The sequence below is a fragment of the Ictalurus punctatus genome, chromosome 21, assembly GCF_001660625.3.
Source record: "Ictalurus punctatus breed USDA103 chromosome 21, Coco_2.0, whole genome shotgun sequence".
In the NCBI taxonomy this organism is placed as follows: domain Eukaryota; kingdom Metazoa; phylum Chordata; class Actinopteri; order Siluriformes; family Ictaluridae; genus Ictalurus; species Ictalurus punctatus.
This window is the reverse complement of record NC_030436.2, coordinates 17,693,155-17,705,851: the sequence shown is the minus strand read 5'-3', so window position 1 is coordinate 17,705,851 and position 12,697 is coordinate 17,693,155. Positions and strand designations below refer to the sequence as shown.

General features: G+C 42.7%; 1 protein-coding gene across 2 annotated transcripts in view; it reads left to right on the top strand.

The window, feature by feature from the left end:
• Positions 1-642: 642 nt before the first annotated feature.
• The window catches only part of adamts9 (ADAM metallopeptidase with thrombospondin type 1 motif, 9), a 62,101-nt gene continuing 50,046 nt past the window's right edge, over positions 643-12,697 (top strand). For both annotated transcript variants that reach the window (XR_001810053.3, XM_017451071.3), the window contains exons 1-9: positions 643-1,095; positions 1,827-2,209; positions 5,912-6,071; positions 9,518-9,792; positions 10,474-10,557; positions 10,827-10,951; positions 11,185-11,225; positions 11,352-11,457; positions 12,488-12,634. Coding sequence is in view for 1 of the 2 variants with exons in the window: in XM_017451071.3 (XP_017306560.1) it covers positions 1,005-1,095; positions 1,827-2,209; positions 5,912-6,071; positions 9,518-9,792; positions 10,474-10,557; positions 10,827-10,951; positions 11,185-11,225; positions 11,352-11,457; positions 12,488-12,634 (1,412 nt within the window). In the remaining variant the exon portion in view is untranslated. The remainder of the gene's footprint in view (positions 1,096-1,826; positions 2,210-5,911; positions 6,072-9,517; positions 9,793-10,473; positions 10,558-10,826; positions 10,952-11,184; positions 11,226-11,351; positions 11,458-12,487; positions 12,635-12,697) is intronic.

The window sequence follows — 12,697 nt, the reverse complement described above, 5'->3', positions numbered from 1 at the left end:
TAATAGAATGGTGGGTTTGCATTAAGTTTGTTCAATTTTATTTGTATGTAAATATAGGCTATTAAAGCCTGACGTCTCAGTTCTATCATTTACAATTACGAGATAAACAACAACAACAACAAAATACATAAATGATGTATTAATCTTGTTCTTTAATAGAATGCGAATTCACTGTGGAAAGGATATGCGAGGATAAATAAAGCTAAGATTTCAATGAAAGCAATAAACCTGATGTGTTAGTGCACAGATCTTTCACACTGGGACTGTTTGCTCCTTTAATAGCACGTGACGTCAACTGAGTGTGTGTTTTGGTTTTTAAAGAAACCTCAGAAATGCTCACTGTGTTGAAAAAGCTCTAATGTATTGGAATCGACAGGTCACTTGGGTTGTCTTGTCAACTAAAGTGCTTAACTCTATAAAATGATGCTGTCTGACTGGATTCCGTGCGTTTTATGGACAGAAGAATGGAAGGGAAATGTTGCATTTGTATGCGTGGATGTATTGCACATTTCTGGATCGTGGAAACGTGTATGCGCACGTGCTAACATTTCAACCCTGATATATAAATTGAGGTCAAATCAGTTGCACCCATGGTGCGCTGGAAAAGTCCCAGCTCCGCCTGTGCACGAGATCCTTCTTCCTCAGACACCTTCGTATCGCCTTTGCCTCGACCCCGCCCCCTGAGTAGTATTGAACCCTGGCAGCGGAGCCCACCGTGTCCACCGTGACTCCCCTCACATCCACACCCTCCTCCTCCTCCTCCTCCATCCTCTCCCTCCCTACTTCCTCCCCCAAGCCTTTAATAGGCTACGTTATTCAAGTTCGCCAAGAACTCGGACGGAGAGCTCGCGGACCCCGGCGCACGCTCGCGACCATGTAATCCGCCCCTGAGCGCAGCAGCAGCAGCACGAGCGAGGAGGAGAGCCGCGCGCGCGCCGGAGTAAAAACCACCAACCCTCGGAATATTACTGGATTTTGCGCGCGCTGTTTTGAGCAGATTAATCATGCACGCTTTTCTCTGGGGTCTGGGCTTGTTCATACTTCTCCCCGACTTTGTGCATGGGACCCGGAGAGCTCCGGTACGCGCGAGAAAAGGTAAGGAAAACTTTTTTTTTAAAAAAAATTTTCCCCCTCCTCTACAAGTTGTCATGTCATTCATTTTCTGCTCCCCGTTATATCGCGCGCTCCACCTGGGAGATAGCCTGGAGAATGAATGAATTTCCACTCGTGCACTTGAATACTTAGGACTGATTCCGTTGGCTTGGCAATGGTTTATGATCTCTTGATGTGTCTCAAACTGGAATTTTGTGACGCTTCGAAAAAAAAAACCTATTTGGCACAGAATGATTATGATCACGGTACTCACGACTCATCGACTCATATTCAATATCAGGATGCACGGCATGAAACATTTAGTGATCGATAAATCACTGCGCTCTCCTGCACGGATTAGATCAAATATCGCGATATCGATTATCGATTATCAACGCGCCGATGACAATTCCACTGCACTACATATTATATAGTATTCTTTAACTGTAAGCTTTAAAGTTACACTAGTACATCCACCTTTCTAGGTGACACCCCAGAGACGAGGAAAGGTACAGTTTAGTACCCCTTTTCTGAGAGTCTAGGGGTGGGATTGAGAAGTTTCAAATCAGACCCCAGTGATGAGGAAGATATTGGATATAAATATAATATTGGATATAAAAATTTATGGATTTAAAGATTGGTGCTAGATAGTTAGTTAGAAGTTATCCCAGTGACCTGAACGATATCTTGCAACGGTATGGTTATGAAAGCATAATCTCCACACTCATCCACAGCCAGATCACTGGAGCACACCGGAGCGCACGAGATCGTGACGCCCATCAGAGTGACCGAGGCCGGGGACGCGTTGCCCCAGAGCGCGCACTTCAGACGCAGGAAGCGGAGCGCCGATAACGACACGGAACCGGCACACTGGGAATCCGAGCACGTGCATTACAGACTCTCCGCCTTCGGTCGGGACTATCACTTGAACCTGACGCTCGAGGCGGGATTTATTGCGCCGCTTTATACCGTATCCATCGTTGGCGCGATGAACCGGACGCACCAGGAGGAAAAGGAAGTGGAGGAGGACGAAACGGTGTACCGGCACTGTTTTTATAAAGGACACGTGAACGGAGAAACGGAGCACGCCGCCGTCATCAGCCTCTGTTCTGGCCTGGTGAGTGGCAAAAACATTTTCCTCTCTCTTTGAAAGAAGGTAATGCGCGTGCGCAGAAGAAAAAAAAAAAAAGGTGCTAAAAGCCACTGATGGACGGAGTGGGAGTATTTGCATATGAAAGTGCATTACAGTAATGGGGCAGTTCCTAAAGAAACAAACCGAAATTCATTCATTCGTTCATTCATGCATCTTCAGTAAGTGCTTTATACTGGTCAGGGTCACGTTGGATCTGGAGCCTATCCCGGGAACGCTGGGCGTAACACCCTAAATGGGACACCAGTCCATCAAGGCCACCATGCCCACACACCCACACACACACACACATATTCACACCTACGGACTACTTAGAGTCACACATCCATGTACTTACATGAGTTTGGGAGGTGGGAAGAAACCGGAGAACCCAGAGGAAGCCCACACGGTTATAGGGAAAACATAGGAAACTCACACGGACACCTGGGGTCAGGATCAAGCTGGAACAGCTACCTCCCCTTCATAGCATCTATCTGTGCTCCGTTTCAGGAGGTACAAAATGTCTTAGCCAAGGGTGCTGTGATGGGTGGGAAGGTGGGTACCCTAGAGCAGTGGTTTTCAAAGTGGGGGCCGCCAGGGGGCGCCCGGGGGGCCTCAACAATTCTGTGTGAAAAATAAATAAATGTATGTTTTATCTTTCTGACTCTCAGACACACACACACACACACAATCAATTCCTAATGTAATGTAAAGATGTAAGATGTAATTATTAATTAAAAAAAGGGGGGGTATATTCAGAAGTCTGTATTTTTAATGTGTTTTAAAGACATCTTGCAAAAGGGGGGCCCCGGTCAAATTTTAATGAGATTTGGGGGGCCTTGCCCTGGAAAAGTTTGGGAACCCCTGCCCTAGAGAACTAAAATTATCCATTAACCTGTCAGGGGATCCTGGAAGGTGTACTGACGGCCCTAGTCACGTCCTCATATGCAGCGTACCTGTCCTTGTAATCTCCATTTTAGCTTGGGACATTCTTCAGCATCATCGGACATCATCACTTGTACCTTTCTAAACACTCTGAGTAAGCATTTGGCTACTCTTCAACCACGAACCTAGTAAACACACCTCAATGTTTTAGCAGTTGTATGAGAAAGCAGGCTAACCGCAAAACATGACATTTATGTCCATTTATTTGGGGGACACTTTTACACAGGATGCAATCCACACGTAGAACTGAGCAGCTGAAGGTTAAGGGCATTGCTCAAGGGCCCAATATTCCCAGATAGCACACATACATAAGCACAATATGTGAAATTTACATCTCAGTGACATGAAAATGACCTCGTTTTGCCCTATACGGGAAGATATCGGCACACGTCAGTCGAGTTTGTTGATTTCTTTAACATCCAAAACTCTCACCATGCGACAAGCACATTCACATATTCAACTTCCCTTCCGTAATGAATTGAATTAATCAACTTCTCTTGTGGTGTTGCTTAGCCTCTAACGTTCCACTGACTACATCCAGGAACTGAATAAATATTGTAACGTGCTATTTAAAGCAGTATATTAATAACGTGCATCAAAAACAACACAGGTGAGATGTACGCATCTATGCACATTGTGACCGTCTTGGCTAGATGTCGATGTGCTATGGGCTAACCCATAGCCCAGTGTTCCCGGGGACCAGGATAAAGTGGTTACTCAACTTGAATGAATGAATGAATGAGTAATGAATAATTGACTATCTTTATCTTTCTGGCTCTTTAAAAAGGCTGAATCTGGAAAAATGTTCTGTTAAAAACTTTTCTGAAAGCCATATCTCTAATGACCTTTATACACATTTATAACAGATTATAATGTTTTCATAAGGGATTATACACATTGTTCTAATTATTCATGAACATGCACGACAGTTTATAGCAAAATTTGCATACGCAATGTGGATTTTTAATCAGTGCTGTTAACACACATATATATGTGTATGTGTGTGTGTGTATATATATATATATATATATAATTTGATTTACTTGAATTGATTTACATCTTGGTGCGTGTGCAGAATAATGCCCTACAGATATGTCCTTCATAGAAAGTGTTGCACATGGTCTTTTCACTGAGACCCACCAAGGAGAGTTTTCCAAAGAACATAAAAAATCCATTACAATGTATTTCAAGTGTGTCTAATTGTAGTTCTCTAAGGTGAAATGAAGACCAACCCACTTATTTCAGCAGTGACCACTCTGATGATTTAAAGACCAGGTTTAATAGGGTTTTTTAGGGCTGGCATAGTGGACTTGGATCATGGCCATATTTGCTGAGTAAGAAACACAGAAGTGTGTTTTGACGTGGGATTTAGCACTCTCTCGAGCGCTGTTATTGTTGGAACGTTCCTCGCAGTTTCCTGTAGTTTTGCTCACGTTCTTAGAAAGACCAGTTGCTGTTGGACATTCTTTACACATGCACTTAGGGAAACGAGAGCGATTAAACTGAAAGGACTTCAGTGGCAAACATGAGCATGCATTTCCAATGACAATGAATTGCTTTCGCATCACACTGGCTTGGTGCTATTGTTCGTGACAGTGTGGGAGGACGTGGGGTCTTTTGTGGAAAGTTGAGATAATAGCCTTCAACTATTATATAACAAAGATAGTAATTAAGATCTTCCTGACTGTATCTGTTGGCTGGTCCAAGGTCACCGGTAAAGCTTAAGGGTGAGGGCTCTTGAGTGGTGCAACAGAGAAGTGTTCAGCATATCTTATCTTTGGGGTATCGTGAGTTTGAGTCTTGACAACGCCACAGCCATCCATGGCTCCATGGTTAACATTAGCCGTTTGAGGGTATCTGTGAGTTTAGGTATGCAGAAGAGGGAAGACAGCGCTTTCCTCCAGCTGTGGTGTAGCATGAGAGTCGAAAAGATGCGGTGGATTCACATGTCTCAGAGGAAACACACTGGTTGGTAGTTATTGTGAAATAGGCAAGAGAATTGACAAATGGCCAGATTGGGAGAAAATGGAGGAAAAGCCAAAAAAAAAAAAAAAAAAAAAACACCCTCATGCGTGACGGCATTTGCAGGGCATTACAGAATTTGAATGTCATCTAAAACCTACCTGTGTTCTCGGGTGGTTTATGAAGGTCGATGGGTATGCCTTTTTAAATTACCCGTACTTGCTAGTCAACACCAAATTTTACCCACCCAAGCACAATCTGCCAAAACTTTGGTCTGAATTTACATTTGCTCTGATATGCATTTGAGGTGAGGTATTACGATGCAAAACTAAATGAATTGAAATAATTCAATTATTGCAGTCTTCTTACTTTCCTGATTGGGATTTCTTGGTTGCTCTCTTGCTTTCCTCATGGTGCGAGAACCCACACTTCTTATAAAGGAATGCTGGCCTCACATCTCCAGCGTCAGCACTTTTCCCCCTCATCAGCTTTCACAACATAAAAATCACACTACACCATCATTTCCTGATAATCATCGCTCACATTTGCTTTCCTCTGGAGGCCAGTTTGCCTATATGCATGCAATATATGTACCCCTTTTTTAATTGCTACATCATGTATGCAGGACATAAAGCTTTTGGGGGGTGGAGTGGGGTGAGGGGGGTGGTGGTGGTGGGGGTGGGGGTGCAGGGGGGGACAAGGGCAATTAACAGCAACCTGAGGAATGTTTGTACACACCTCGGTGGGCACGCTCCATTTGAAGTGGTGCTGTTTTTTTCCCAGCTTGGCACTTTCAGGTCGTCAGAAGGGGAGTATTTTGTGGAGCCTCTTCACAGCTACAATGGTGAACATTATGAAGAAGAACACATCAAACCTCATATTGTGTACAGAAAAGATGCACACAGGAGGGCCAAAGAAGACGAGTCGTTATGTGATACTGCAGGTAAGAAAGTTCATTTAAATTCTCTCTTTCTTTCCTTCTTTCTTTTTTTTTTGGAGAATCTTTCCCAACAGCTAACAGACATTACGTTTCATCATAAATGCTAGACATCTTGCAGGAGTCTTGCTCAAATTTCTCAAATGAACTTTACTTTGGACCGACTTTACCAACATGTCCCTAATGGTAATGTGGCTACAACTGCAATAACAAGCACTGCTTTTTTAATTTTATTTATTTATTTATTTATTTATTTATTTATTTTACTGAACTTAAAGGACAACTCCAGCTTGATGCACTTTAAATATGTGTATATTGAAATATTTGTGATGTGCTTAGCAATTTTGGTTCCGATTTGTTGGTTCGTGCTGTATTTTCATTATTTCTGCGAGAAGTAAGCAGTTGTGTGCTGCGGTGATGTCACAGAGGTATATTGCTAGCGCAATTACAATGCCATTTAATGGTCTTTATTACATTAGCTTGCTAATTTAGCACCTTTATTAGGTCTACTCACTCAGTTAGCTTTAGTCTTCATTACCTCAGCTCACTCAGTTAGCGTTAGTCTTCATTACCTCAGCTCACTCAGTTAGTGTTAGTCTTCATTACCTCAGCTCACTCAGTCAGCATTACCTCAGCTCACTCAGTTAGCATTAGTCTTCATTACCCCAGCTCACTCAGTTAGCGTCAGTCTTCATTACCTCAGCTCACTCAGTTAGCATTACCTCAGCTCACTCAGTTAGCATTAGTCTTCATTACCTCAGCTCACTCAGTTAGCGTCAGTCTTCATTACCCCAGCTCACTCAGTTAGCGTCAGTCTTCATTACCTCAGCTCACTCAGTTAGTATTACCTCAGCTCACTCAGTTAGCATTAGTCTTCATTACCTCAGCTCACTCAGTTAGCGTCAGTCTTCATTACCTCAGCTCACTCAGTTAGCGTTAGTCTTCATTACCTCAGCTCACTCAGTTAGCATTACCTCAGCTCACTCAGTTAGCATTAGTCTTCATTACCTCAGCTCACTCAGGTAGCGTTAGTCTTCATTACCTCGGCTCACTCAGTTAGCGTTAGTCTTCATTACCTCGGCTCACTCAGTTAGCGTTAGTCTTCATTACCTCAGCTCACTCAGTTAGCGTTAGTCTTCATTACCTCGGCTCACTCAGTTAGCGTTAGTCTTCATTACCTCAGCTCACTCAGTTAGTGCTGAAGTGTCATCTTTGTTACCACAGCTTGCCAAGTTAGCACTTTTACAGTACACTTTTACCATTTTACAGTAAAATTGTGTAAAAATCTCCAAATCCTGCAATACAAAAAAAATTCTAAGCAAACCAAAAATGAAATAATAGGTGTCTAATTCTAATGCTTATGCTAAAACACATCCGAAATCATGTACCAGTTATTTTTGCTTCTTGTGTAATAGTTTCTTTCCTTCTCACAGACCTGTAATGTTTAGAGATAGTGGCATAAAAAAAAAAATTCTGGTCCTATTTATGGACTATTTTATTTCTATTTTCAAAAGAATGCCTCAGAATGTAGCTGGAAAAGCCTTTTTTCTGTACTGCAGCAGGAAAGAATCATTCCAAATGTTTCTGGTATCGCCTTCCATCTCAGTTTATTGCCACAGAATCCTGTTGACTCTTGCACTTCCTGTGGCCTGCAGATAAGGGAACCCGATAGGCACAATACCACCCGTGCCACGGCAAGCGGCTCTGAGACGAAGTGCTGAACAAGTCCAAAGTGTTTGCAAATTTTATCTGTATGAAAATAAATTTTAACTGTGTGTAATGTAGTGCAGGACGGCAACACGCTGTGGTTTATTCATAAACCTGAACAGGGCCTTTTGTGTTGCCAGTATTTTCCCTGTGATACTGCGATATATAAAGGAAATATATTTGCCCCAACTTCCAAATGTGCACTGGGGCACAAAGTGTGTACAAGATAACTGGAAGGTTTATGAAAGGCCTATTGTGGCTGCTGGTTTTGAGTCGGAGGATAAGTTTCATTGTCTTCAATCACAGGCAGCAAAAAAAAAAAAAACCTAATAATAATAATAAGTTGACTTTTGTGCTTGTCTCGTTTTTGAGGGGGTGTCAGTGTGATGTTACAAGAATTTGGTGTTTGCTTCCCTTGTTTTGCAAAAAGGAAAACTGCTTCTTCTTTACAGTCATCGTTAGGACATACTGTATGCTTTTAGCAAAGTATAAAACCGCTGTTGTATCCCAGATGTCTAAAGATGGCAAGGCTTTTACGGCAAGATGCCAACTTCACCTAGCATGAACCTGACTTCATACTTAGCCTCGTAGCAGACGAAACCTCAAGCTTAGCCGCACAAAATTTTTCTTCTCATTCCAATAACAATGATAAACACTTTACCAGAGAGCTCATGTCTGTTGTTTATGTTTGCTGTCTTTCAAATGCCACACAGTTGAGGGTTCATCCGATGCAAAGCTAAAGGATTAGACTGTTTGGTTAAACAGCAGAGTTCACAACAATGTATGAATGTTAGTGTGGATTCAGTGTGCATTCTTCAAGCCCAATGTTGAGCTCTTGAAGTAATACCCCACCCTGACTCTCTTTAAAGATGTTTATATTTAATATTTCTGACTCTGATGCTAATTTGTTGGTTAGCGCTGTAGTTGTGTTATTCCCATGAGAAGTTAGGGGTTGTGTCCTACGCTGAAATTGTAATCGCGAGCACAGTTCCAATGGCATTTTCTAGAAGAAATAAAATGTATATACGATCTCAGACACGAGCGACAACGGTCAGGTTTCGCTGTGAGCTCCTAAAGAGAAAAGAGCAAGAAGGTCTTTTCTTACTATTAATTCACAAGTAATCCAACTTGCATACACTGGACTCAAAGTTCCAGAATGCAACGCAGCGGGACGATGCGGTTGCGCCGAGTTACGACAGAGACACCGCTCGGCTAGGTAGCAAGCTACGAGATGATGAGCGCAGCAGTGTTGGCCGCTTGAAAGTCGAAGCTTTGGAAGATGATCTGATTGAGCAGAGGACTGAAGCGCCGCTGCATTGCGTCTCTTTAGGTAGAGATGAAGTCCCTCTGTAGCACAGTCAGCTGGTAGTCGATGAGCATTGTGGGTAATGTAGGAAGCCTTTAACCCAAGTGGAAACATACTTCAAAAGTCAACTTGGAATTGGATCATAAAAGAAATCTTTCGCTCAGCAAACTATAAATATTGATATGCAAGTCTTTCAGGATGGATTTTCCTCTAAGAGTCTTAAGATCTTACCTACGAGAACCCTCTCTGCTAGGGTTCTACATAGAACCTTCAGGGTTTTTCCCAGCGAGACAAACTTACGAACCTTTTCGGATGCAAGCATCGTTTTTGCACGGAGTATAGCAGATACATTTTTGTCCGGTCGTGCACTTCTGCTCAGTTCTTTGTGCACACGAGTACAGAGTTGGGTTATAATGTCATGTTTGCGTTTGTATCCCAGGTGATAAAGCAGCTGCTGAGAAAAACATGGTGTCTGGGAGTTTGGCGTCTGACCTGGAGAGTCTCAGCGCAGGGCTTCTCTCTGGCTCTTTACCCTCGACAGAAGACAAGCAGCTATCAGCTAACCACAGCAGCAGTGACTCAGGACCTCACCGGAGAGCAAAGCGCTTCCTCTCCTACCCGCGCTTCGTGGAAGCCATGGTCGTTGCTGACTACAAGATGGTGGAATATCACAGGAGCAACCTCCAGCACTACGTTCTGACACTAATGTCTATTGTAAGTTCTGTCTCACGGACTGGTTTTCCTGCATGCTGTTGCTTTAGGTGTACCAACAGTTAGCCCAAGAACTGACTCCAATCCTACAACACAAACTCTTCTGACATGTGAAAAACCTGAGGAATAAAACCAGGAGGAACGGTCACATAAAATGCATGCTTGAGATTTTTTTTGGCATGGCTTCCTGGGAGGTGAATTTGACCTACTTCTGTCTTGGCACAGGCTGCATTCTCTACAGATTTCTGGGAGCGCAATCAACTTTCTCAACAGCCGAGAAATATTTCTGCAGCAGATGACCAACTGTATTATAAATAGAACTGCTGTGTGGGCCCTTCTCGAGAATCTTAGCTTCACGCAGCTGCATTTATTAGAGTTATCCGAGCTTGCAGACATCGAATTATAAATCCCTAGAGGTCATGCATTTTAATGTGTATTTATTTTTATTTTATTGGACAGCATTGCATATATATATATAATATGTTGGCAAATAACGTTTGAAATGTGAATACAGATCGTTCAGATTTTTTGATAATGCGGGATTCTTTTCATAAAGGTAATGCGGCTGCTCTGTTCATGTCCCTTTGCAAACATCGAGACCAATCCATCCACAGGAATGCACACACCTGGCCAAAATGGCATTTCCTCACCAACACAAGCCTGATTTGCTTTGTCTTCATCCAGGTTTCCTCGATCTACAAGGATCCCAGCATTGGCAATCTAATCCACATTGTCATTGTGAAGCTAGTCATAATAAACAATGAGCTGGTAAGCTTACGCCTCTCTGCGTTCTCATACATCGTACATGGTTGCATAATCTCAGCTGGCACAGCCGGCCATTTGTAAGTTTTCACTGACCTGCAACTTCATCCAAGCCAAATGTTAGCCTGTCAGTGTTCAGCTAGTTCCACCATCCAATGTTTTTATAACTAAAGCCTAGCTAAAGCTTCTTCCAGCTTACTGATCACTAGCCTGCAGACAGAATAGTGATCTATACATGTCTCTTTCTCTCTCTCTCTCTCTCTCTCGCTACACAGAAGGGTCCAGTTATCTCTTTCAATGCACAAGCCACTTTAAAGAACTTCTGTGTCTGGCAGCTGGACCAGAACAACCTCGACGACGAACACCATGACCACTACGACACGGCCATCCTCATCACCAGGTCCCGCAGCTTTTACTTCCTCTTAGAAGGAAAGGTTAGCCAAAATGCTAACATGGCTAACTAGGGCAAATGAAAGTTGAATAGGTGCCATATTCAAGGGTACAATTGCAGGACTGGGGGGTTTAAATCTGCGTCCCAGTGGGCAGTTGTTTGTTGTATAGAATTGTAGTATTGTATAAAACAGCTCAAGTGTGTGTCTGCTTTATATAAGTGTAACCCATATGTTTGTACAGGCAGGACATCTGTCGAGCAAAAGACAAGTGTGACACTTTAGGTAATTGTTTTTTATTAAATATCAGTAGTGTAATGAGTACGTCGGTGATTATTTTTAAATAATCGTACGATTCGTATAAATGATAGTTACGACTTCACCAATCCTAGTTATTCTCTGCTTTGCCAGGTCTTGCAGAATTAGGCACAGTGTGTGATCCGTACAGGAGCTGCAGCATCAGCGAAGATAGCGGCCTCAGTACCGCTTTCACTATCGCTCATGAACTCGGCCACGTGTAAGTGACCACTTCCACTACCTATCTACCCGCCGATCGTCAGTCTTACACGCATAGCAAATGGGTTTTAATGATGGGTGTTCTGGAGGGTTACTGGGTTCTACTTGGAACCTTCTCTGGGAGGGAAACACCATGTTGAAGGACTTTTACCCTCAAGTGTTGTAGATTTAACTACATTTCTGTACTATTCTACTACAGTTCCATGCTAATGTTTTTCAATTGCAAAACTTACATCTAGCAGACATAACAAATTGCAACATATGTTCATGATGGTTTGCTTAAGAGGCACAGAAAGAGTTTATAGCTTATTATCATATCATGACACCTGATGCCAGCTGAGACAGTGAAGGCTAACACATGATTCCTCTGACACACATATCATCACTAGCTATCAGGAACACCAACCATCCTTTTACATATATATATATATATATATATATATATATATATATATAAAATCAAGGCAAAATCTTTGAATCCTAGCCATTGGCTGATCATTGAACCCTTAGATAGTTCTACCACTATCTTCAGATAGCACCGAAATGATCTTTATGAAGCAATTTTGGTGTAACGTAAGCGTTATCAAGAACGAAACTTTTTTTGGGGACTTGCCAAATATTTTACTCCTTACCAGTAGATTTTTAAAACCTATTTAAACACCCACATATTATAGAAGTACAGATATGTGTTTTTTTCTCACTGAAGCCTTTTGCACCATAACCATTCATTTATTTCCACTGCGTGCCCAAGATGGGATTTTGGAATTCCTTTCTTATCCGGTGGAGGGCTGTGACCTCACTGCTGTAGGCTGAGCAGGGGATTGAGCTCCTGGTGCTATAAGGTGCAAAGCTGTACACATCACACCTCGCTCCTGCCGTCTCCGTTCCCTGCGTGACCTCCTTTCAACCAGCTTCACAAACAGCATCGATACTGTTCTGGCAGCGCTAACCCGAATGTAGAACGGAAATATTCTACATCTGCTGTGTAAATCTACTGATGTCTGTATGCATGTGTACGTTGTGTTCTGCAGGTTCAACATGCCCCATGATGACAGTAACAAATGTAAAGAGGACGGTGTTAAGATTCAGCAGCACGTCATGGCCCCTACACTCAACTACAACACCAACCCCTGGATGTGGTCCAAATGCAGCAGAAAATACATCACAGAGTTCCTCGAGTACGTACATCCCGTTGTATACACACTGGTGGCTTCCTGTGACTTCCATGCAGTTGTAAGGTC